Genomic DNA, 23,858 nt, shown 5'->3' on the forward strand with positions numbered 1-23,858 from the left:
TTTTGCACCCATAACTGACTTTTTTTACAATCAGGTCTGTTCTTAAAGGGGACTGAAGTGGACTGAAGTTGATGTGAGACAATAAGTATCACTCAGCCTTCAAAGCTTAAAGAGACACAAGCTAAAAGTGTTTCAGACAGAAGCTGAAAAGAGGAGCTGCAGCAATGGACACTGAGGAAAGAGGTGTTTTCTGAACATAAAAGCATGTTAAACCTTTAAAGTAATAACACCCATTTGAATTATGAATATGAGCATAATAAGTCTCCTCTTAATGTTAAAGAAGTACATTCTGCATTCTTTTGACCATTCTTCCCCAAACCTAATGGATGACTAAATCTCCAGCTGAGGATACCTTATGTAATACCCATGTTCTTGCTAGCCTTTAATAAAAAAAATTGTCGTCTTTGTTATTTAAGAAAGAAAAAGCCGCCAATCTCAATCTTCATTACAATAGTTTCAGCTCATCGGTATATTTAAGCTGCCACACATTTCATAATCCTTCTCCCCTCACACCGTAACCTCACCCCCAAATCCCAGCATACCTGGCTCAAGCCCTTGTCCTTTCAAAGTGATGAGAAAACAAAATATTCTTGCTTAGAAGCTTTTTCCCTTACCTTGCAAACCTCTAAATAACTGTCAGCCCTCAAATATTCAGTAGAAGCCGCGGCGGCAGCACTGTAAAGCCAGAAATAACTCTGGCTTCTGGGATAGTTTGTCGCCACGATTTTGAGTGAAGTTGTGATGGATGTGGCGGGGGTGATAGAGAGTGGAGCGGCACTTACGTCTGCCCTTGCCCTTGCCTTTGACAAGCTATCTGTGCAGGGGTAGGTGGGAGTGTGTGGGGATGGTGTCCCAACACACACAGTCATGACTTCAGATGACATAACATAGACTTACATTGATTTCCTGGAGACATACTTGCATTTACCATAGTGACTACTTGCCAAACCCTTATATCAACCCTAACCCTATAACGACCCTAACCACAACCCCAAATACAACCCTATACCTAACCAAAACCTAACCCTAGCCTAAGTATTACCCATTTCTAATCTAAATCTAACCTGAATAAAAACACAAACCCTTAACCTAACTATAGTAACTGCTTTTCGAGCCCTAATTAGAAATTTTACCCTAAACTCAACCAAACCTTAATAATACATTTTATTTATAGGTGCCTTTCACAGCACTCAAGGTCACCTAACAAAGCAGAGATAAAAACACAACAAAAAGCGATGTTTCAAAAAAGAGACGGGATTTGAAAATGGAGAGAAACCCTCAATCTTAAACCAAACCATAAGACTTCTTAAATGTAATCATTTACATTATGAGGACTTGATTTTTCCAAGAATGTTATTGTGAAAAAACAACATGAGCAATACCTTAGAGACACACACACACACAATCTATCTGTCAAACAGTTACAGCTCAGACACCCCTTGCGTTTTATTGCATTGTCTGTTGAGCTGCAGCACAGATTCCGCCGCTGCTCTTTGCTCAACACAGTCAGGCTGGGGTCATATCTGTGTCCAATCCATCATCATCCAACCCCGCCTCAAAGGACAAAGGGCCTCCCGCAGCCGCGCCGCCAGCGCACAGATACGTCCACGCACAGCCAAGAACATTCATTTTGACAGGCCTCAAATAAAAGCCTCAGCTCTCACTGAGGGCTACGCTTTTGGAAGGAAAGATCCAAAAATACATCTGAGAGGCTGTTGGTGCTTGAAAACACATCTGAGAGGGAAATAATGTATTTCATAAAAACAGGGTGAGTGAGATTATCTTGGAATACGTCCATTTATCTGTCCAGAGGGAAACTTGTGTTGCAGATGTTGAAGGATTTGTGGAGGAGGGGGAAGTCGATTGGCCTCTGGCACAGGGATCCAGCTCAAGACAGACGGATTGATCACATGACCACTTTCTTGGCCCAGACAGCTGTCGCCTCCATCTGTACCATCTCTGACCTGCTGATGTGGAGTGAAACTGCTCAGTAAAAATAGCCGTGCACCTCTGGAAGAGCCTGGGAAGTTAAATGAGTCTGATTTCTGCTGCTCGTCAAATCAACTTTTCAAACAGTGCATCAATAACACCTCAAATATTTCTAATGCAAAAGTAATACACTACTCATGACGATTAAATGTATACATTATTGCAGGATGTTTTTTTGTTGCTGAGCTCACCACTGACAAATTATTATAAATGTAAGTTCATCTGATTAGTCGATTACTTGATGATCAGTTAATTGCTTCAAATTTACAGACAACTATTATAAAAAGGCAATTTTGACCCATGCATTTGATCATCTTCTAAAATCAAACTGGTGATCAGATCTAATAGTCTGCATGTTGCTGTATGAAAAAAATCTGCCTCACACCTACATATTTTTTCTGTGGGTTAACATATATAAACTGATTGTCCATCATCCATTTATAAAGCATTAACTTACCGTGTAAACTTGTGCATATTTTAAGGAGACAAAATACAGAAATATATCATGTTTTAATATGGAGTATAGGTTATGCATGAATACATATAGGGACAGTAATGTCACAGATGCAGAAGTCATGAAAGTCCATTATTCTCAGCTGGTGTTTCTGAGATCTCTAAGGCATGATTTTATGTAGTAGCAGAAATATCTACAGATTAGGTGTAAAAGCTATTGTAATTTTTTAAACCGTCATATATGAGGCTGATGATATCAAGAAAAGTATTTTTAAGCTGTGTCAGGTGGCCCAGTGTCTCCTGAACTCCAGATGGAGCATAGGAAGATGCCTTGAAAGGAAAGGGATGCTTACTCTTCAGATTGACATAATACAGGTTTTCAAGCTCTGCAGTTTTGTTCCATGTGTCCTTGCTGATCTGGAACCCGGGAGGGGGGAACAGATAAGGGAGAGAGGGAGGGAGGGCCTTTTGTGATGACGCCTGCTCCCACCGAAGAGTCACATCTGTGTCCTCTCCTAAGGTCAGCTCTTCTTCACTCTGTGTAACTGTGCTGTAAAAAAAACAAAAACACGGTGCCGTCTACAAGCCAAACAAACATAAAACCACCCTCTCAGACTTCAGTGGGTGTTGCAGAGGAGGGAGAACTGTTGACAGTGAGGTGGAGGTTACATGTGGTTTGATGTAGAACTCAGTTCTTCATAGATTGTCCAAATGTACGATATGGGTTATAGGTGCTATTGAATAATTGCATAGAATAATCCCTCGAATGGATCTTTTTTTAAATCCGATATTTCCTGTTACATAAGAAAATTGGTGGATTTTACAAACGATGAAGAGGTACAAAGGTTCAATTTATTAGGCTCAGGCTTATCTATGTTTTTTATTTATTTTGTAGTTTGGCCTTTTTAAAAATGGCACTTTTCCAGCAAAAAAAACTCCATGTATGTGTGTGTATGTGTCTCTTTATTAAATCTGTCTTATATATATTTACGAATATATATAGACATATATAACTCTGTACTGCCCTCTAGTGGTGTTGATGCCAATATTACTAACAGGGCTGGCAGTTTATAATACAATATAGTTGTTGACTATATCATAGCCATATTCCTTCCTTAAATGTGACAGAAGCTTACTGCTGCCACTAATTTTAGTTTTAAATACATACTATTTGACGAGTTGTAAGAACAAAAATCTCACATGACTAATAATTTTCAGGCCGAACCTATAAAAGGCCCTAAAGTGAATGGAAATGAACATGAATGGGCTAGCTGCAACTGTTGATGAAGATCGGGTGATGTGAACAAAAGCTACAGAACATTACATTTTGTCTAAATTTGGATAAACGGGTGGATCCTGGATTTCCTTTCTTTGACATGGAAAGATGGGGCATTGGTTTTACTGGAGGTAGAAACACTGAGCTTCCTTCTAACTGGCCGTGTGGTTGGAGTGCACCATCAAGAGCAAAGGCTGAGAATTTCATAATGAATACAAAAGTCAATCTCAAATTACTGCAGACTTTTATTTATCATTAATTGGTAATTTCTGCATTTATTTGTCCATTTTAAGTTCAGAAGATAAAACAAATCAAGCGTTAAAAATAAGAAGGCAACGAGAGGTGAGAAAATTAAAGGAGAAGCTGATTGTGTGTGTAATGCTTTGCACTTTGAACAAAACAAACTGGACATTGCATGTTTAGAAATTTGTGTAGTTTTCTACCCAGCAGAGAAGCTGCAGTAGATTCCCCAGTGATCACTAATGAAGCGTCCACAGTCCAGCTTCTCCAGGCCCACCAGGGCCATGTGGTCGGGGGCAAGACGTGGGACTCCATCCTTTATTGCTGGGCGGAAGAAGACCCGGTCGAAGCGGCAACGGCTGACATAGGGAGCATTGTTGTTGTTGTTGGCTTTGGTGTCCCACGTCCAGCGGCAGTGCTCCTGCTTGCCCAGTCGCTCCCACACATCACACACACTGGCGGGCAGGCCCACCTTGGTCAACTGAGATGAAGCCGAGGACAAGGATTACTAAAGAAGGAACTAAAAGGCGATTGCATGTGACTGGAGGGACAAATTACTAACCTCATAGTCCCTCAGGTTTGTGTCCCCTCCAAACAGGACGGTGACATCGTAAGGCGCCCCTTTCATCCTCTGCTTCACCACCCGCAGCTGCTTCATCCGCTCCGCTGAGTGGGCCTTACAGCTCTCAAAGTGAGACGTCATCAGCCACAGCTTCTGGCCATTGAAATCCACCTGATTTACAAGGAAAAATATGTTAACAGAACAGAATCAATAACAGAATTGAATTATTTGTAGTGTTTGGACGACTTAGCACAAACTTGAGCTACAAGCAGATTCCTCATCATCCGCGTGGTAGGGTAAGTTACTATCTGGCTCTCCACCAGTTTGACTCGTGACCTCTTCAGCATTATACCAGTGAAGTAACCTTCTTCACCACCTGGTCAGCACAAGGGAAGAGAAAGTGTGCAGCTTAAATGATCAAGTTTTATCCGCAGGTTGTCTCATGTTTTTCCCCCCAGTATAAAGACGTGTGGTTGATGCTGGGTATGTATTCACTTTTACATAAATCTGCACTACTCATCTGAGACATGGATCCTGATGTTTCATTTCAAACTAAGTACCCAACACTGATCATCTGCTAACAAGAGCAAGTTCCTACATCATTGAAAATAATGTACCTTCAATGAGCAGGTAGCTGACGGCCCGTTTCTTCAAGTAGTGGACGTAGGGAGGAATGAGCTCCTGCAGGAGAACCACATCAGGAGTGTATCTGCATGAAAAGAAGATTCACTTTACATATCTGCGTCGATTATATATCGCTAGGGCTGCAAAGGGGAGGAAAGTTTCTGGTAAATTTCCGGAAACCTTCCGGGAACTTTCCTTGGGAAGTTAAACTCGGGAATTTGGGGAATTTTGAAAAAAAATAAAAAATAAATGCAAATTAGACGCTGAGCAAAAAAAACATCATTCAAAACTCTATTTTAAAGATGTATGGAATGCAGCCCTGTTGCATGTTGAATTTCAACCCTCCACTGTGCATTCTTCCATCACATGCACAGATAATTCCCAGCATCCTTCACACTACAGCAGGGCTATTGAGGCCTGCTGTAGTGTGCAGGACTAGTCAGGTAAGTTTCGATGATATTACTGGGGAAAATATATTAGCATGCTGGTTGAGGATTGTTCATCTGTTCATCTAGCCTATTTCCATTCATTTATCCATCAATTGTAAAATATTTTTATGGACGATTCCAATTGTTTGGCTAACTATTTATATCTCTGGCATTGCATTAGTGTTTTTTTACAAACTTTTTTCTCATCTTATTCTACAGAACAATGCCACGTGCACTATCTCATGTGTGGAGACATTTCACCCCAAACAATGTAGAAGGAAAGGCTGTGTACATTTGCAAATACTGTGCAAAGACCTATGTTAGGATGACACAAAGATGTAGAAGCGTATAGTCAAGTGCCCAAAGTTTCCTCAGGGCTCAAATCAGCCTATGACAAAACAAAATGTTTATATTTATGTCTGTAAATGACAAGGTAAATACAGTTAGTATAAATTACCCACAACATTTCCAGTTTATTCCCGTTAATTCCCGTATATTCCCGTATATTCCCGTATATTCCCATGGAAAGTTTCCAACTTTGAATATTCCCGGAATTTTTCAACCCTATATATCGCTGAGTCATACATTGCATCTCAATCAATCAATCAAATTGTATTTGTATAGCCCACATTCACAAATAACATTTCGTCTCATAGGGCTTTAACATGGTGTGACATCCTCTGTCCTTAACCCTCAGCAAGAGTAAGGATCTCCAGGGATACGGCTCTGCAGCTGACCTTTGATACAAACACATTTTATATATAGCTTTACTGCCCCCCCTTCAAACAATTTGAATATCAATTGATGCCAAGAGTGAACAAACACAGGCTCACAAGACTAAGAAGGAAAACAGGCCTCTGGCGCGCTCCCCCAGGTTGTCTGTGTCAAGTCCGTCCACGTTCCAGGAGATCACCGACAGTTTACAGTCATCTTCCTCGGAGGGTTTGCCTGAGGAGGCTGGGCTGTCCTTGGTCAAATCTACGCTGGAGATTTTTCAGAGAGTGTTAGATTTACATTTAAATAAATTTGAACAAAAGAAAAAATATTACAAAGACAATGAGAATAGAAGATAGAATATAAATCAAAACCAAAATAGGGAACATAACTGTCACGTTTTTCCTCCTTCAGTTCTTTTCTTTTTTTTATTCAATAAACTTAATAATAAAAAGCCAGTTAAGTCGTGGTTCATTTTTGTCTTCCAACGTTTACCAGACAAGATCAGCAACAGAATCAAAGTCATTATTGAACAAATAAAACTATAGAATTACTTTTTCAATGTTGATTCTACTGTTATTATTAGTCTTACACACATATGTATATTTAAAGAGACATTCAGGGAAGTACTCGTGTGCTAAAGAGGGTGGAACTAGGTGTGCAGAGATATAAATGTCAGAATAAGTGGGTTTACCTTGGTTCTGCAGGTTTTTCTTCTTCCCAATTCTTCTTCTTGGTTTCAGGACAGGAGTCTCTCTGTGGGAGATCGAAATCCTCGAATATTCCCTCCATGTCCGCCTCAAAGAACGAGTTCAGCGCTTTCTGAGGGAGGAGATGAGAATAAACAGCCTCGATGAAATGAGCAGTGATCGAAGGCTTAATGCTAAGTCCTCTGGGTGATGGTGCAGCTAAGCTAACCACTGTACCTGCTTCTCCCAGCCATTTATAAACAGGTAGGACTGCGCTGCGTTGCTGTCAGTTCCTGTTATGGCTGCAAACTCCTCGCAGAGACGACTCCTGCTTTCCTCCTCCTTAGAACCGGACGGTTTGTCCGAGTCGGATGCAGACGCCATGTTGCCACCAGTTTTAATCACAGAGGAAAAACGAAAGTAAATATCATGCTGCTTGTTTACTCTGCAAGTTCTGTCGGGTGCACCAGCGATAAGCGAGTTCAGTAAAGCTGGCAAGACATTCACAGATTCGGCGGCCCGGATCAATAAGTCATAAGTGAAACGTTGTTAAAGCACAAACGCTGTATGATTCCCACCATAGTAATGTGGACAACGGGCTAAAGGCGAGTTGTCATCAATATGAGTCGTCCTCCGTGATGGACACATAACATGGGTGTGTACAGCCTGCTGAGAAACGAGTGAGCAGGGACCGTCTACAAAGTGCAACAACGAAAAGAGATATTACAAAAATATTCAATAACTTCCCTGTAATACTGTTTATTCTCACCAAAATCAGGTCACATGTCCAGGGAGTCCTGCTGACTATGCTACACTACAAAGTTTAAAAAAATGTAATTTATCATAATTTTATGAAATATTAGATATGAATATTATTCAATAACTCCACTGTAATACTGTACATTTTCACCAAAATCACATCATATGTCCGGGGAGTCCTGTTGGCTATGCTACAGCACTAAGTTTAGGAAAATGTGGCTTTGTTTAATTTTGGGAAATATTTTTTATGAATATTATTCAATAACTCCACTGTAATACTGTACATTTTCACCAAAATCACATCACATGTCCGGGGAGTCCTGCTGGCTATGCTACAGCTCTAAGTTTAGGAAAATGTGGTTTTGTTTAATTTTGGGAAATATTGTTTTTTATTGATGCCTTTTCTTTTCATGAATGTGAGTATATTTTTATTGAAACAAATACACCATAAAGAAAACGTCATAGGTCCCCAGTCCCACCAGTTTGACCTAATCACAATCTACTTTAAACCAATATCATTTGAAATCCTCAGCACAAAGAGAATTGGTCAAGACCTGTCAAAGTGATTCTATATGATCTCGCTTGTTGGTCATAAAAACAAAGGGAGGTTCCCAACTAATTTTTTTGATAAAATGTTTTTGTTGTGGGACTGTCATGAAACAATTAACTGTTCAGCGTGAAACCCACTTTTCAACGACTGACCCCTGGGAAGGCCTCCTACACCAAACTTTCAGCTTTCTCAGAAGAAGTAGTTTAGATGGATAATTTGGATTATGTGTCTGAGTCATTTCTGTACGTCAATTCATGAAAATATGAAATAAAATTAGGTTCTCGTTTGTGGACATCAAATATGGCACCTTCTTACATGGCTTCAATGTTAAAGAGATTCTGATTAAAATTCAACAAAATTGGGAAATATATTTTCTGTTGTTTCACATACCCATCAAGGGTCTCCTTGTGTTGGACTTGTAGTTGGGGCCAATACACTTTCTTAAACAACTTTGACACCTTTAAAACAAAATAAATTTTCCAAACTAAGTACTGTAGCATAACCAGCAGGACTCTCTGGACCTGTGACGTGATTTTGGTGAAAAAGTAAAGTATTACAGTTAAGTTATTGAATAGTTTTCATAAGAAATATTCTCCAAAATTAAACAAAATAACTTTTCCCCAAACTTTGAACTGTAGCTTAGCTAGCTGGACTCCCCGGACATGTGATGTGATTTTAGGGAAAATGGACAGTATTACAGTGGAGTTATTGACTATTTTCCATAATAAACATTTCCCAAACTTATGCTAAATCGCCTGTAGCCCGTTGTCCACATAACTATGGTGGGAATTATGCAGCGTTTGTGCTTTTACAACGTTTTGCTTATGACTTATTGATCCGGGAAGTCCGAATCTGTGGATGTGTTGCCAACTTTACTGAACTCGAAGTTCAGTAAAGTTGGCAACACATTCTCGAAGTTCAGTAAAGTTGGCAACACATTCACAGATTCGGACTTCCCGGATCAATAAGTCATAAGCGAAATGTTGTTAAAGCACAAACGCTGCATAATTCCCACCGAAAAGCGTCCGGGTCACGCTGCTAAATAGTTAGCTAAAGAAAACAAAAACTAGAACCTGGAAAATAACTTCAACTCTACACTACGTGAATATTTACTAATACATATTTCTACACATCTCGGTAGTTGCTGCGTAGTTTATTTTAAATTCAATCTTACCCAACGCATTCGATTCAACTGGTCCAAACAAGGTCCTGAACACAGGCATATCAGTCTCTCTCTGAACTTAATGAGCAAAGTGCTTTTATAGTACTTTGAAATATCCAGGAATGAACTGACTTGATTGTACACATGTTGGACTTTACTTTGAAAACTCTCCGAATCTATACAGTAAATATGTTTAATATTCAGTATGTAGGTAGTCAGAGAGGTCCTGAACATAGGCATATCAGTCTATCTCTGAACTTATTGAGCAAAGTGTTTTTTATAGAACTTTGAAATATCCAGGAATGAACTGATTTGATTGTACATATGTTGGACTTTACTTTGAAAAATCTCCAAATCTATACAGTAAATATGTTTAATATTCAGTATTTAGGTAGTCAGAGAGGTCCTGAACATAGACATATCAGTCTATCTCTCAACTTATTGAGCAAAGTGTTTTTACAGTACTTTGAAATATCCAGAAATTAGCTACTTGAAACTAAAAATGTGTGAAATTTATTTTGTAAAATCTCTAAATTGATACAGTCAAAATGCTATTCATAAAAATGACACGTGAGACAATATATACTACTTGTGACTATAATCCTATCCATTTAATTTTCAATTATGCATTTTGTATATACTCCATGTCAACAGTTTATTTTGAAAAAACGCTTTGGATGCGCGCAGTAGAATTTCTTTGTCGGCTGGCTTGACCGCAGTAAGGAGTTCATGTTTCCCCCGGACGGTTTATGGAACGCTGCAGTTTCCGGTTGGAAGTAAACACAAGTTTGACATTGGCTGAATTGACCAGGAGTTAAATATGGCTTCACTGTCTTTAAACTCGATAAGACAATTAATGAGAGCAATGGTGGACACTCCGGGTTTCGACAGAGTGTTGAGCAAGGCAACGACGCACACTATCTGATAGTTCTCCGTTTTAATGTCTTTCTTTCACATGTGAGCAGATTAACCCATCTCCACCGTGGCGATCATGAACAGTGAGAGGGGAGCACCGGGGGTCAGCGTGGACATGAACATAACGTGAGTCCATCGATAATAGCCAGGATCAAGCCCCTTTAAACCACGGTATCACCAGTGGGTTAACATACAGCGTCCATGGATGCATTTATTGTCCCCTGTAATTTACTTATTGGTTCTTAGAAATGCTAAGTTTACCCCAAAACTATTTTTAAAGATTTGTATTTAGGTTGTTATACCAAAGTTTTCAGTTTCAATCTCAAATCACTGCAGACTTCTATTCATCATTTATTGGTAATTTCTGAATTTATTTGTCCATTTTAATTTCAGAAGATAAAACAAATCAGGCGTTAAAATAAGAAGGCAACAAGGTGAGAAAATGAAAGGAGAAGCTGATTGTGTGTGCAATGCTTTGCACTTTGAACAAAACAAACTGGACATTGCATGTTTAAGCAATTTGTGTAATTTTCTACCCAGCAGAGAAGCTGCAGTAGATTCCCCAGTGATCACTAATGAAGCGTCCACAGTCCAGCTTCTCCAGGCCCACCAGGGCCATGTGGTCGGGGGCAAGACGTGGGACTCCATCCTTTGTTGCTGGGCGGAAGTAGACCCGGTCGAAGCGGCAACGGCTGACATAGGGAGCCGCCTTGTTGTTGTTGGCTTTGGTGTCCCACGTGTAGCGGCAGTGTTCCTGCTTGCCCAGTCGCTCCCACACATCACACACACTGGCGGGCAGGCCCACCTTGGCCACCTGAGATGAAGCCGAGGACAAGGATTACTAAAGAAGGAAATAAAGGTGATTGCATGTGACTGGAGGGACAAATGACTTACCTCTGTGTCCCTCAGGTTTGTGTCCCCTCCAAACAGGACGGTGACATCGTCAGGCGCCTCCCTCATCCTCTGCGTCACCACCCGCAGCTGCTTCATCCGCTCCGCTGAGTGGGCCTTACAGCTCTCAAAGTGAGACGTCATCAGCCACAGCTTCTGGCCTTTGAAATCCACCTGATTTACAAGGAAAAATATGTTTTAAAAAAACAATTTGAGGTCAACAGACTTGAAATATTTGTAGTGTTTGGACGACTGAGCACGAACTTGAGCTAAAAGCAGATTCCTCATCATCTGCGTGGTGGGGTAAGTGACAGTCTGGCTCTCCACCAGTTTGACTCGTGACCTCTTCAGCATTATACCAGTAAAGTAACCTTCTTCACCACCTGGTCAGCACAAGGGAAGAGAAAGTGCAGCTTAAATGATCAAGTTTTACCCGCAGGTTGTTTTTCCCCCCAGTATAAAGACGTGTGTTTTATGCTTGGTATGTATTAACTTTAACAGAATCCTGCACTACTCATCTGAGACATGGATCCTGATGTTTCATTTCAAACTAAGTACCCAACACTGATCATCTTGTAACAAGAGCAAGTTCCTACATCATTGAAAATAATGTACCTTCAATGAGCAGGTAGCTGACGGCCCGTTTCTTCAAGTACATGACGTAGGGAGGAATGAGCTCCTGTAGGAGAACCACATCAGGAGTGTATCTGCATGAAAAGAAGATTAACTTTACTTATCTGCGTCGATTATGCATCGGTGAGTCATACATTGCATCTCCAGGGATACAGCTCTGCAGCTGACTTTTGATAAAGGTTTATATAACGCTTTACTGCCCCCCTTCAAACATTTTGAATATCAATTGATGCCAAGAGTGAAGAAACACAGGCTCACAAGACTAAGAAGGAACACAGGCCTCTGGCGCGCTCCCCCAGGTTGTCTGTGTCAAGTCCGTCCACGTTCCAGGAGATGACCGACAGTTTAGCGTCATCTTCCTCGGACGGTTTGCGTGAGGAGGCTGGGCTGTCCTTGGTCAAATCTACGCTGGAGATTTGTCAGAGAGTGTTAGTTCCACAGTGTGTCCGTCAACACGTTTTAATTTACAAAAAAGAGCAGATTTGGGCTTTTTTCATGTGGGCAGATGCTGATTTACATTTAAATAAATCACATTGAAGACTAGAACAAAAGACAGAAAGTATTACAAAGACAGTAAGAATAGAAAACAGAATAGAAATCAAAACCAAAGTAGGGAATATAACTGTCACGTTTTTTTTATTCAATTAAACTTATTAATAATAAAAAGCTAGTTAAGTCGTGGGTCCTTTTTGTTTTCCAAAATTAACCAGACAAGTTCAGCAACAGAATAAAAGTCATTATTGAACAAATCAGACTATAGAATGACTTTTTCAATGTTGATCCCACTGTTATTGTTAGTCTTACACACATATGTATATTTAAAGAGACATTCAGGGAAGTACTCATGTGCTAAAGATGGTGGAACTAGGTGTGCAGAGATATTCATGTCAGAATAAGTGGGTTTACCATGGTTCTGCAGGTTTTTCTTCTACCTTCCTCTTCTTGGTTTCAGGACAGGAGTCTCCCTCTGGGAAATCTTCTACCTCGAATATTCTCTCCATGTCCGCCTCAAAGAACGAGTTCAGCGCTTTCTGAGGGAGGATATGAGAATAAACAGCCTCGATGAAATGAGCAGTGATCGCAGGCTAAATGCTAAGTCCTCTGGGGATGATGCAGCTAAGCTAACCACTGTACCTCCATCTCCCAGCCATTTATAGACAGGTAGGACTGCGCTGCGTTGCTGTCAGTTCCTGTTATGGCAACAAACTCCTCGCAGAGACGACTCCTGCTTTCCTCCTCGTTAGAACCGGACGGTTTGTCCGAGTCGGATGCAGACGCCATGTTGCCACCAGTTTTAATCACAGAGGAAAAGCTAATGTAAATATCATGCTGCTTGTTTCCTCTGCAAGTTCTGTCGGGTGCACCAGCGAAAAGCGTCCGGGTCACGCTGCTAAATAGCTAGCTAAAGCAAACAAAAACTACAACCTGGCAAATAACTACAACTTTACGCTACGTGAATATTTTCTAATAAATATTTCTACACATCGCTGTAGCTGCAGCGCAGTTTATTTTAAATTGAATCCTAGCTTACGCTCTAACGCATTCGCTTCAACTGGTCCAAACAAAGAAGGAGTTCATGTTTCCCCTGGACGGTTTTTGGAACGCTGCATTTTCCGGTTGGAAGTAAACACAAGTTTGACATTGGCTGAATTGACCAGGAGTTAAATATGGGTTCACTGTCTTTAAACTCGATAAGAAAATTAATGAGAGCAATGTTGGACACTCCGGGTTTCGACAGAGTGTTGAGCAAGGTAACGACGCACACTCTGGGATAGTTCTCCTCCGTTTTAATGTCTTCCTTTCACATGTGAGCAGATGAACCCAAGCTGTTCTTCCAGTCTCTCTCTCTGTCTCTCACACACTTCGCTTCACGTGTGTTTTCCTCAGGTGGACATATTGTCCGCCAGCCCGGGGAAGATGGTGTGTGAGATGCGGGTGGAGGAGGAGCACACCAACCGGGGAGGGACGCTGCACGGCGGGCTGACAGCCACCCTGGTCGATGTCATCTCCACCGTGGCGATCATGAACAGTGAGAGGGGAGCACCGGGGGTCAGCGTGGACATGAACATAACGTGAGTCCATCGATAATAGCCAGGATCAAGCCCCTTTAAACCACGGTATCACCAGTGGGTTAACATACAGCGTCCATGGATGCATTTATTGTCCCCTGTAATTTACTTATTGGTTCTTAAAAATTCTAAGTGTAGCCAAAAACTATTTTTAAAGGTTTGTGTTTAGGTTGTTATACTAAAGTTTTCAGTTTAATGTGAAGAAATTCATCCTGTTAATGAAATCCACTGTGTTGAAAAGGTTTAAATGCTATTTGAAAGTTTTCTACACACTCTTGGGAATGTATTCTATTTATATTGTACTTATTATATTGTATTGGCCTAAAAAGTGTTTGAAAAACTGAATGTATTGATTCTAAAAAAATAAATCTACACATGAAATACCCACCATGTGCAGAGTTATTATTAATACCAATTATCATTCCTAAACACCCCCCTAAAAGCCTAGGAATAAAAGCTTATGATACGTCCTGATTGTATCTACAGCTTTGCGCTTCGTTTTCTTATATATTGTTTTCCCTGACCCCAGTAACCTGAAGATATGTGTGATCTTGACTTCACTTGACATAAAACATGTGATGTTGAATTTACCACCAGGCTTGTATTTTCCCATTGTCGACCTTTACCTTCTGGACCCACTCATGTTGTTAAAGATTAACTTAATGAACCACGGCTGTCACTGTCTTACAGATATATGAATGGTGCCAAGATAGGAGAGGACGTCGTCATTACTGCTCAGGTTCTTAAGCAAGGACGGACGCTGGCGTTTGCCACCGTAGACCTCATCAACAAGGCTACTGGGAAGCCCATTGCACAAGGAAGACACACCAAGCACCTTGGCGGCAGCTAAACAGACCCCAGTCTGAGCCATTTGTAATAATCACATTATCATATATGTACTGTCAAAACACGGGACTCAGAGTGAACTGTTTGCCTGTAAATAGTTTGAAAAAGTCACTGTGTATAAAACACAAGTGGTGAGTGAACTCCCTAATGCCACCCACAGCTGCTTAACACTGTTGTTCCTCTGATATAAACAGTTACAGAGGAACCTTTAATATTGTGGTCAATTCTGACTTTCTTACTGTATTCTTGGTTCATGAACATGCAATAAAAGAAGTGGACAAGGGTTATGCTTTCAGAATTTGCACTGTATTGGGATATGCTCAGCAGTATTGATTTGAGAATCATCAACAGAAAAAAAAAACAGAAGTTACACGCCTTAAAATCTTTGAACTGAACACACTGATTCAACAATGAGCTAAATTATACGTGCTATGTACTTATTCTTTGACAAGCAAGCCTGCAAAACCCAATTTAAATGTGCATGGCAGGAAACATCTTAATTTTACTAGGTCAAATTAAACTAAGATCAGTTAGCGCTCAGCAACTTTTGTTAGGTATGTTAAACATTAAATCTTACACCACATCTCAGTTTCTCACCAACCCACATCCCCAATAAAACAAAATGTTAAGTATCAGATTTCAGTAGCTTGAATAGTGCATGAACGGCCAGCTTGAACCTTGACAATGACCTTCATGTCTCACCTTTGTGTACAATGCCTTTCAAGTAACTTGAGATTTTAGCAAAGGCCTGCCTAGCGTGTTTCAGAGAAAAGCAAATGACACCAAAACATCTTTTTAAAGTCCAGCGGAAAAAAAGAACTAAGGCAGTTTATAAGAAGCAGTTCCTACACCATATGATTTGACAAATATTGTTCATCTTGTTATCTTTGTGTATGCAGGTGATGTAACACCTGTTCACACCTGTCCTTGGTCAAAAGATTGTGTAAAGTTGTTCTAGAAACCCCAATGACATGACAAACAAGCTTTAACAATCCTTTCTTATGACAACAAGGATATAAAACACGTCCATCTGAGAACCACCGTGAAGACCTGGGTATTGTTTGTTCCTGTTCTGATGCAACATAAAGAGTTCCTTCAATGACCGGTGCTGTTGACAGTGCGGCTCCAAGCGAACAACCAACCACTCAAAATCAATGTTCGTGCAGGTTCAAATAAACAAGAATGGATGAGTGAGTAGGAAGGGAATAAGGAGGGAGGAGAAACCAAACCAAAACGAAACCAAAAAAAAATGGGGCAACCAACAAAAATGATGGCAGAGAGAAGAGGGGAAACGTTGGGACATGAGGGAGAAAAACAAGGATGGGAACTGAATCAGCCTCAGGGAGGGGAGAACGAGTAGGTAACAAAAAAGGGGAAAAAAGGAGAGATCCAAGCACAAGTTCAAATCTTTTAAAAGGAAACGGGTGGAGATGAGTACATCAATTTGCTTCTGAAGGCTTAGGCAGGAGGAAGGGGAGGGGCTTTTCCCTATGTGGCTGGGTGGAGCTGGGAGCCTTAATCAGGCATGTATGGGCGGAGGTGATCCTCGATGTCTCCCACACCCCAGCAGGTCAGCTGGTCCTGGGGCAAGTACAGGCAGAGGCTGCACAGCTTGAAAACTGTGGCCTTGGTTTTAGCAGTCTGCAACAGAGGTCGACAGAGAATGTTTGTGGTCAAGTGAGTTTGAAAGCTGTCCCAGGTTTTAGCTTTTCAAACCGTTTACATCTCAATTTCAATTGACTCACTCACCTGTAAGTGCTGTCTATCCATGAAGAGAAATACAGACTGAGTTGGGTTGTTCATGACCATTCCAGCCTTGTCTTTCCGCCCCAGAGCGTGCAAGCACTGCTTCTCATAGTCTCCATGATGAAATTCAAACTTGGCCTGTAAGTCAAAAACGTGCAACAAGAAGAAAATACTGTTACGCTCGGTAAAGAATGGTTGACCAGATATCAAATTAATCTGATGAAGCAATTTTTTGTTTTTGCACAATGGGTATATTGTCTGAATGTCAAAATCCAAGTCATTCAAACAGAGGTTTTCAGTCCAAGAATAAGTTGATCAATGGTACTGCCACTCAATAGCTAACTTGTATGATGGGTTTTCAAAATATGTATCAAGATGACCACCTTGTCAGCTGTGCTGTTCTTTTGTTATCCTTGCTCAACCGTTTTGTGCATGAAGGTTTAGATAAATAAAAAACTCAGTCAGTGGTTTTTGGGGCAGTTTGCTGACAGAGGAGTCTGATGAAAATTGATTAATGTCTCCACCAGTATAGGAAGAGAAAAAAATACGTATTGCCCTCGCTGCACAGCCTTTCAATAATACAACTTAACTGAGAACCACTGTATCAAATCAAAACAGACTTCAGACATCTGGGGCTGACAAAATGCCCAGTTCTGACCTGAACAGGCCTAAAGGGTTCGTCATCGGCCCCTTTCCATCTGGAAAACAGCAGACAGACAATCTTCTCAATGTCGTTGCGAGGCCAAAGGATGAAGTCCATCTCCTGTGTGCATCCTATCACATCCTGTGATGACATGGTAAAGACATAAAATGTTATAACACGACTCAATTTAACGTCCAAGTATCCCACCCTGAGATCGTTCAGTCTTACCCTTCGCATTGACTGGTATCGGGGTGCGTGTAGTTGCACAACATCTTTTTGCAGGAGTTCTATCGAACTCTCGAGAGAGTAGTTGGAATCCCGCACACCTCGTAGGATGTTTTCCTCATAGTTGTTGGTCATCACTGGCACAACTTCAGCTACCTCAAAGAGGGCAGACTTCTTCTTCTGTGACGACAAAAACAACAACACAAGCATTGAACCAAGTTCAAAACAGACATTTAAATGAGCAAGTGTGAGATTTGTTCATGAATTACTGTAGGCTTCCTCTTGGCCAACAAACCTTATCCTTGAAAACGAAGGCTATATAAATCTTGAAGTCAAACTGATCAGCCAACGATTCCCTTTTCTTCCGAAGTTGAGCTCGAAGTCGATTTCTTGTTTGACTTCTTCGTGAAGTTGGGTCCCCCATGGTGAGATTTTGATGGCGATGCTCGTCTTGCACAGAATACTTGGGCTACACTCTCTACTTTTGTATCTATACGTTGGATAAAGGATGGAGTTCGCTACCCTTTGCAGAAACAACCCATCAAACAACTCTTAGGTTTGATCTGTGAAAATACCCAGTAACTACTAACTGAAAAAGGTCAATAAATCTGAAACGAGACTAAGTCATTTTGTAATTTTTGCGTGTGTTAGGGCAGTGTTGAGGAGGGGAATGATCCACAAGCTACAGACTACATCTCCTAATTACTTGATCAGAAATCCATGTTTTAAGACATGATTTTAAGCTGCGTGAGCTTTGTTTTCAACCTGCCACCGACAAGGGATTTAAACGAAACAGCAACTTAAAAATTTGACTAACTCTTCTTCTGGAGAAAAACAAATGAAATCAACAGAAACGGCTGCTACTATAAAAACCCATAGCGGCAGTGTACACCTCTGCTAGTGACTTGTGACGACTACAGAGACTAGCGAGCAGACAAATATTCTATTGTTTGGGTCATTTCAAAGTCTCTCATCCATGGCTGTCGTTGTGTGTGCGTTTCACTGCGGAGACGTCGCTATGTGCGTGTTACAGGCGGATCGGGGACACGGAGGAACATGGCAGGTCAATGCAGATGCCAGGAGACGCTGGCACCGGGGAACATCGAAGACTCGGAACCTGACATTTCCTCTGACTTTCACTGCCACTCATTCGGCCCACGGCCCCGCGGTGCTGCCGCTGCTAGCAGTCATGGCGTGGGCGTATTTTTAGCACACTAGCTTAGGCGAGCTAGCAGGCCGACCTCGGCGTTCACTTCCGACACTAACTAGTAGTGAACCGACGAGATAACTACATCTTCTCTTCCGACCGACGGGCTGGATCGAGGCCTGTGCTCGGGTGTGTGTGTGGCGGTGGAGGCTAAGCTAGCGTGCGGTCATCTTTCCACGCGTTTACATCTTCTCGTCGGCTTCAACGTGGCTGCCAGAGCTGTGGGAGTCTGGATCCTGCGGGGGCTCGACGGACTAGCTGATTTCGCTTGTGCTGAACATTTTCTCTCTTTTTTGTGTTTTTTTTAGCTAGGTGCAAACATTAGCCTGAGTCGTGCGTCGTCGACAACTTCACCGACCCCAAGAAATAACCAACAACCAGGGAACCGAGAAGCAAACCACACACACTCGCACACTCACGCCGCTTGAGAGGCTAACGAGACGCTAGCTTGATCGTTCCGTGTCTGGAGCTTCGTGTTGTCTTTCTCTCCCTTTGCTTCCGTCGTCACAACCCCCGACTCGCCCTGCCGCACGCCATGTCAAGATAAATCGACCGCCAGGCTGAAGTCCTCCGTTCTCTCAGTCGACGAGTGGCGCGTCCTGTCTCCCGGCGGCCCCATGGTTCACTGCTGCTTCTTCCAACGTTGTGTTTCGCTGATGGCTTCTTCTCTTTGTGTGTGTGTGTCTGTGTGTGTGTTTTCGGGCAGCAGCTGACAAGTGGGCTACACAAGCTCGTCGCTCCGCAGCCTCCCCAAAATGGCCGCGCACACAAAGATGTGACGTGTGTTGACATGTGACCGCAAGAGAGTAGAGGAAAAAAACAACAGCGTGAAAAAAAGGAAAAGCCTTCCTCGTGTTGCGTCACATGACCGGATGGGCGTTATTTAAGCTGCTGGCGCGGGAGACGGACACAACAGAATCAGCTCGTACAGGAAGTGGATCGCTCCGGATCGGCGGTAAGTCGCTTTAACGTTTTTTATACGTTATTAAAACCGTTCTTTACATTTATCACCACTTGCTGCCCGTTTAATAGCAACCTCGAAGCCGTGTTAGCTTTAGCCTAGCTTCCCTGAAACCAGTATATTTTTAACCGTGTCTGACTCGGTTCGCTTGTGTCCTACAAACATGGCGACTTCTTTACACGTCAAACAATTTGAATACAACAAACAAGCACACATTATAATACACGTTTTTAATTATTCCTTTCTTTGCTCTAACGTTGTGTTTATATTTTCTCTCTCAGGTGTTTTGATAGCAAACATGAGTGCGAGTGGAAAACTAAGACCGAGCCAGCAGAAGTCTAACGAGAACATAACGGTAAGTGAAATGCTCCCTTCAAAGTGTGCTAATGTTAAAGTTTAGGACGGTAATCCACAAATTGAACGTTATCATAGTGTGGTTAATAACCAGTAGCTCTCAGTATCTGTATGTGACACCAGCAAGTACTTGTAAATGTCCATATGACGAAATTAATGACCGCTGAGCTAAATTAGCTGCCCAGGCTTCGTACTGGAACTTTGTCATGTCCGGTTAAATTAACCTTGAAATGGAGTCACTGTTATCACCTGAGGACTTGGATTGGAAAATGACCTTTTGTACCACACTGACCTGCTCAGTCTAGCATGAGTGGTAATCTGAGACCATTCTGTGTGGTACTGAGTCACCGGAGACTTGATTAGAGGGCTTTGTAGTATATATCAAGAACCATTTGGTCAATATCGATAAATGTTACTTTTAAGTTTAAAGACAAAGATTTGCTCCCGAGTTAATTAAAAGTATCTTTAAGGAACAGAGTGGAAACATCTTAATGTAAATTTAAAACCAATCATAGGCCCTAATTGATAATGAGGACACTTTTCAATTTAGACAACCCCTAAGTATTTTAATTTCTATGTAATTGAATGTTGAATAGTTTCAGTCATTGTCTCCTCGGCTGGCACTCATCAACAGATTGCCCTTTACAGGCCTGAAACACTATAGCTGTGAAGGAGTGTTCAAACATTAACAAACTGATTATTGGCTACCCTGTAATGCTCCCTAAGGAGAAACTTTCCCACGGGGGTTGTTGAAAGACTTCAGGCCCCGCCCCTGTTCCCACACCTGTTGGTCTGCTTCACATGGCAGCAGGGTTGTCTAGCAGCTTCACTTATGCCACCTCCCATAGTGACTGTGTAACTGAGTAAAGAATTCAAAGTAATGTAAAACCGTAATGAACGGAGGCTCTGAAGATGAGAACGCAGATTGTGCTTGTTTCCCATGAGACTCAGACTTGAGTTTCGAGGTCATTTGGGGTAAAACTAATCAGTCATTGATTTTTCTTCCAGAGTTTTTTCCCAACCTCTCATAAGGCAATGGGACCCCCCAGACAATCCCTGCAGGTCCTTCAGTCCTCAGCTGTCAACAAAGATCTTGGGCGGTCAGCTCAGGTATTTATTGGCTTGTCACTTAAACTCGTGTTTTCATTAATTATAAGAGTTTGTATACCTTGTTCACTCGGTTAAACAAATGATCTACAGCCACCTTCTGTTGTACATTTTATAAAATTACTTCTGTTCTCTTTAGGCAGGAAAGATCATTCCCAAAAGGAAACAGTGGAGCGCAGAACAAACCCGAGGTCCAAAGAGGGTGAAGGCAGAAGTCAAATCCACACAAACAGAGGAAACTCAGTGTTTGCCTGATGGCACGTCCACTGAAGCATATGAACTTATGGTCAAAGGTAGGTTTCATAATCCATATCCAACTTATCTCAAAAATGGTTGTCAGCTAAAATTGGTTTATCTTGACCTTAAATCTCCGCTGTTATAGAAACTCCACCCTCCGCCTACTGGAAAGAGATCGCCGATGAGCGACGGAAGGCCTTGTACAATGTTCTACAGGAGAACGAGAAGGTGAGTTAATCACTAAGGGGCGGCTAATGTTTAGCTGTCGGTCGAGCCGTTCCCACGCTCCTGCTGGGTCGACCTCGGTTGGCTGTTGTCCAGCTGGCACTGAATGTTGAAGTAACTCTGCACCTTAACTTTTAAAATCTTTTCAACTTTAAAAGGCTTTGTACTGAAGGTGCCAATCCTGTTCAAATAAACTAAATTTGTACACACAGATTCATAAAGGATTGAAGATTTAAAGTTGATCCCAGTACCCTTTTACCAACAGCCTAATAGTTTAGTAAGAGATTACAGTGCCGTAGTTTTTAAGAAGCATTATATTAAGCCTCATTGCCCATTGTGTCATCATGTCTAATGAGTTTCTTTTTGTTTTCTTAAACCAGTTGCACAAAGACATCGAGACCAGAGATGAACAGATAACGCAACTGAAGAGTGAGAACGAAGAGCTGCAAGAGCTGGCACAACACGTCCAGTACATGGCTGATATGATCGAGGTAGGCACACAGCACTGCTTGTTTGTTACCTGCACTAAAACCCTCGACTTGTGTACATCTTAAATCCCATTTTGATGGCCTGCTCTGAATTAAAGTCTTAGTTCATACAACTGGTTTTCTTGCGCTATGTTTTTGGATTATTTACTCAAGATGATTTGTGCACATGTTCTGATATACAGGGGTTAATATTTATATTGGTAAACATGAACCACTATATGGATGTCTTTTCACTTTATGTAAACTGAATGTATATCTTGTATTTTTAGAGGTTGACGGGAAAGTGCCCCGATAATCTGGAGGAACTGAAGGACATTGCTCTTGACGTGGATGAGAATGATGAAGACGACAGTGACGCTGCCGACGAGAGTGAGGATGAATATTCAGATAACAGCGACGAGGAAGAAGAGACGTCAGTGGAGAAGGATTAACTGACTCACCTCGTGCTCTTGGACTTTGTCTTAATACAGCAGCCGATTTTGGCCAGAGTGACGTCAATTTGAAGATGTTTGCTTTTCAGTGTAATTTATGTTCAGACCGCATTGTTCTCAAAATGCATCATTTTAAAGCTAATGTTTTACAATTTTAGTTTTTTTTTAAACTTGTAAAATTCGTGACCAAGAAGTGTTAAACTAAACCAGTGTAGAACTTTTTTTTTTGTTTTTAATGGAAGACATGACATGTCAGTAGTAAAACACAGGCTTCAGTTAATTTAGGTTAATGTAAAAATCAATACCTCAGTCCTAACAACAAAGGGATCGTCACTATTGTGTAGCACACCAAATTTCTTGAGTTCCTTCGCTCTCCTGGTGTGTGAAAGATTTGCCCTGTTGAACGTCAGCAACCTGTATATTGCAAAATCACAATGAAACGGTAATGCCTGTGCTTTTCTAACTGTCTACTGTGAAGATTTATTTAAGAACCGTCGTGCTACACTCACTGGTAGATGTGGCTTACTTGAAGCATGGCTTTAAGTGTTTACGCTGTAAAAAATGTGCAATGTTACGGCACAGCTGTGTACATAAAGCTTGTGTAAAATAAACACTTTTTAAAAAAATCCTATTTGATTTTTTTTGTAAAGACTTGTGAAATTTTGAACTCCAAGTTAAGATATGGGATTACATGGTGCAGAGGTGGTTGTGTAACCAGAAGCTCCAGTTCTGCTTTTAGTAAACAAACCTGACAGATGCTCTATTATATAAATGGTTTCTACAACTACTGCTTTGGCCACATTAAACAGCTTCTGCAATCAGAGCCCCAAAACTGGTTAAAGTATTTCACTAGTAAAAACACATTTCCAGTGTTCCTTAAACCCAGCACAATAAATTAACATCTTTAAAGCGAAATAAATGTAAAGTGTATAAAACATCCAACTAAAGAGTAACATGTTATTCTTGACTGATAAATGTAACTTATTCTGACTAAAAGGAAGTGTGAAGAGCTGACTAAATGGTCTAAACTTTTTGGCAACCATTCAACTGGCATACATCTAACATTCTTTGAAAGTGGCATGTTTAAAAAGAGGATATGACAATAAGGAATCGACAATTGTTTTCAATTATGCAAAAATAAAATTTATTGCAACTTTAGATGAGCAGAGCAAACGCTGCTGACCACAATGAAGAAGAGGATGCAACTAAATGGATGAGTACAGAAGCTACAGAGATGGATCAAGTTCAATTTTAGCAAGTGTACCAAGTTATTCTGATAATTAAACATGCACATTTTTGCCAACTTGTATTTGTGGTGATTAGGAATTGAACAGTAAAACTTTATAACACTGGTCACCTGAAAGTTTGTAAAAAGAGAAAAAAAGTAGACACTGAATGAGTGGCTGAATTAGATACTCGACCAAAATACTGTAA

General features: G+C 41.2%; 5 protein-coding genes across 5 annotated transcripts; 2 read left to right on the forward strand and 3 right to left on the reverse strand.

Moving 5' to 3' along the window:
* Positions 1-3,945: 3,945 nt before the first annotated feature.
* On the reverse strand, positions 3,946-7,628 carry LOC133026231 (tyrosyl-DNA phosphodiesterase 2-like). Its single transcript, XM_061093098.1, has 7 exons — positions 7,213-7,628; positions 6,981-7,108; positions 6,406-6,555; positions 5,138-5,229; positions 4,778-4,896; positions 4,521-4,691; positions 3,946-4,439 (listed from the first exon to the last, which is right to left on the reverse strand). The coding sequence occupies exons 1-7, from the start codon at positions 7,357-7,359 to the stop codon at positions 4,158-4,160; spliced, it is 1,089 nt and encodes a 362-aa protein (XP_060949081.1). The 5' UTR covers positions 7,360-7,628; the 3' UTR covers positions 3,946-4,157.
* A 3,083-nt stretch (positions 7,629-10,711) lies between these two features.
* LOC133026232 (tyrosyl-DNA phosphodiesterase 2-like) lies at positions 10,712-13,235 on the reverse strand. Its single transcript, XM_061093100.1, has 7 exons — positions 13,020-13,235; positions 12,792-12,916; positions 12,144-12,293; positions 11,868-11,959; positions 11,517-11,635; positions 11,256-11,426; positions 10,712-11,175 (listed from the first exon to the last, which is right to left on the reverse strand). Exons 1-7 carry the CDS (start codon positions 13,164-13,166, stop codon positions 10,894-10,896), a joined length of 1,086 nt encoding a protein of 361 aa, XP_060949083.1. The 5' UTR covers positions 13,167-13,235; the 3' UTR covers positions 10,712-10,893.
* A 266-nt stretch (positions 13,236-13,501) lies between these two features.
* acot13 (acyl-CoA thioesterase 13) lies at positions 13,502-15,083 on the forward strand. The gene is made up of 3 exons (XM_061093102.1): positions 13,502-13,636; positions 13,773-13,957; positions 14,645-15,083. The coding sequence occupies exons 1-3, from the start codon at positions 13,553-13,555 to the stop codon at positions 14,802-14,804; spliced, it is 429 nt and encodes a 142-aa protein (XP_060949085.1). The 5' UTR covers positions 13,502-13,552; the 3' UTR covers positions 14,805-15,083.
* A 1-nt stretch (position 15,084) lies between these two features.
* Positions 15,085-19,397, reverse strand: c19h6orf62 (chromosome 19 C6orf62 homolog). The gene is made up of 5 exons (XM_061093101.1): positions 17,710-19,397; positions 17,418-17,594; positions 17,205-17,330; positions 16,550-16,684; positions 15,085-16,441 (listed from the first exon to the last, which is right to left on the reverse strand). The coding sequence occupies exons 1-5, from the start codon at positions 17,836-17,838 to the stop codon at positions 16,316-16,318; spliced, it is 693 nt and encodes a 230-aa protein (XP_060949084.1). The 5' UTR covers positions 17,839-19,397; the 3' UTR covers positions 15,085-16,315.
* A 125-nt stretch (positions 19,398-19,522) lies between these two features.
* Positions 19,523-23,051, forward strand: gmnn (geminin DNA replication inhibitor). Its single transcript, XM_061092830.1, has 7 exons — positions 19,523-19,576; positions 19,864-19,937; positions 20,945-21,046; positions 21,183-21,336; positions 21,426-21,508; positions 21,886-21,996; positions 22,263-23,051. The coding sequence occupies exons 2-7, from the start codon at positions 19,881-19,883 to the stop codon at positions 22,422-22,424; spliced, it is 669 nt and encodes a 222-aa protein (XP_060948813.1). The 5' UTR covers positions 19,523-19,576; positions 19,864-19,880; the 3' UTR covers positions 22,425-23,051.
* The last annotated feature ends 807 nt before the right edge of the window (positions 23,052-23,858 follow it).

The sequence above is a fragment of the Limanda limanda genome, chromosome 19, assembly GCF_963576545.1.
Source record: "Limanda limanda chromosome 19, fLimLim1.1, whole genome shotgun sequence".
Taxonomy (NCBI): Eukaryota; Metazoa; Chordata; class Actinopteri; order Pleuronectiformes; family Pleuronectidae; genus Limanda; species Limanda limanda.

What these genes read in the sequence shown, in the direction of transcription:
- LOC133026231 (XM_061093098.1), bottom strand. Translation starts at nt 7,359, where the DNA reads ATGGCGTCTGCATCCGACTCGGACAAACCGTCCGGTTCTAAGGAGGAG. An exon ending in TAAATGGCTGGGAGAAGCAG is followed by an intron (nt 7,109 to 7,212) that starts GTACAGTGGTTA and finishes CTCCTCCCTCAG; the next exon opens with AAAGCGCTGAACTCGTTCTT. An exon ending in CTGTTTTCCTTCTTAGTCTT is followed by an intron (nt 5,230 to 6,405) that starts GTGAGCCTGTGT and finishes CTTTTCATGCAG; the next exon opens with ATACACTCCTGATGTGGTTC.
- acot13 (XM_061093102.1), top strand. Translation starts at nt 13,553, where the DNA reads ATGGGTTCACTGTCTTTAAACTCGATAAGAAAATTAATGAGAGCAATG. An exon ending in TCGACAGAGTGTTGAGCAAG is followed by an intron (nt 13,637 to 13,772) that starts GTAACGACGCAC and finishes TGTTTTCCTCAG; the next exon opens with GTGGACATATTGTCCGCCAG. An exon ending in AGCGTGGACATGAACATAAC is followed by an intron (nt 13,958 to 14,644) that starts GTGAGTCCATCG and finishes ACTGTCTTACAG; the next exon opens with ATATATGAATGGTGCCAAGA.
- LOC133026232 (XM_061093100.1), bottom strand. Translation starts at nt 13,166, where the DNA reads ATGGCGTCTGCATCCGACTCGGACAAACCGTCCGGTTCTAACGAGGAG. An exon ending in GAAAAACCTGCAGAACCATG is followed by an intron (nt 12,294 to 12,791) that starts GTAAACCCACTT and finishes ACAAATCTCCAG; the next exon opens with CGTAGATTTGACCAAGGACA. An exon ending in CAGCTACCTGCTCATTGAAG is followed by an intron (nt 11,636 to 11,867) that starts GTACATTATTTT and finishes TGTGCTGACCAG; the next exon opens with GTGGTGAAGAAGGTTACTTT.
- gmnn (XM_061092830.1), top strand. Translation starts at nt 19,881, where the DNA reads ATGAGTGCGAGTGGAAAACTAAGACCGAGCCAGCAGAAGTCTAACGAG. An exon ending in ATATGAACTTATGGTCAAAG is followed by an intron (nt 21,337 to 21,425) that starts GTAGGTTTCATA and finishes CCGCTGTTATAG; the next exon opens with AAACTCCACCCTCCGCCTAC. An exon ending in ACATGGCTGATATGATCGAG is followed by an intron (nt 21,997 to 22,262) that starts GTAGGCACACAG and finishes TTGTATTTTTAG; the next exon opens with AGGTTGACGGGAAAGTGCCC.
- c19h6orf62 (XM_061093101.1), bottom strand. Translation starts at nt 17,838, where the DNA reads ATGGGGGACCCAACTTCACGAAGAAGTCAAACAAGAAATCGACTTCGA. An exon ending in GATACCAGTCAATGCGAAGG is followed by an intron (nt 17,331 to 17,417) that starts GTAAGACTGAAC and finishes ATGTCATCACAG; the next exon opens with GATGTGATAGGATGCACACA. An exon ending in TGGATAGACAGCACTTACAG is followed by an intron (nt 16,442 to 16,549) that starts GTGAGTGAGTCA and finishes CCTCTGTTGCAG; the next exon opens with ACTGCTAAAACCAAGGCCAC.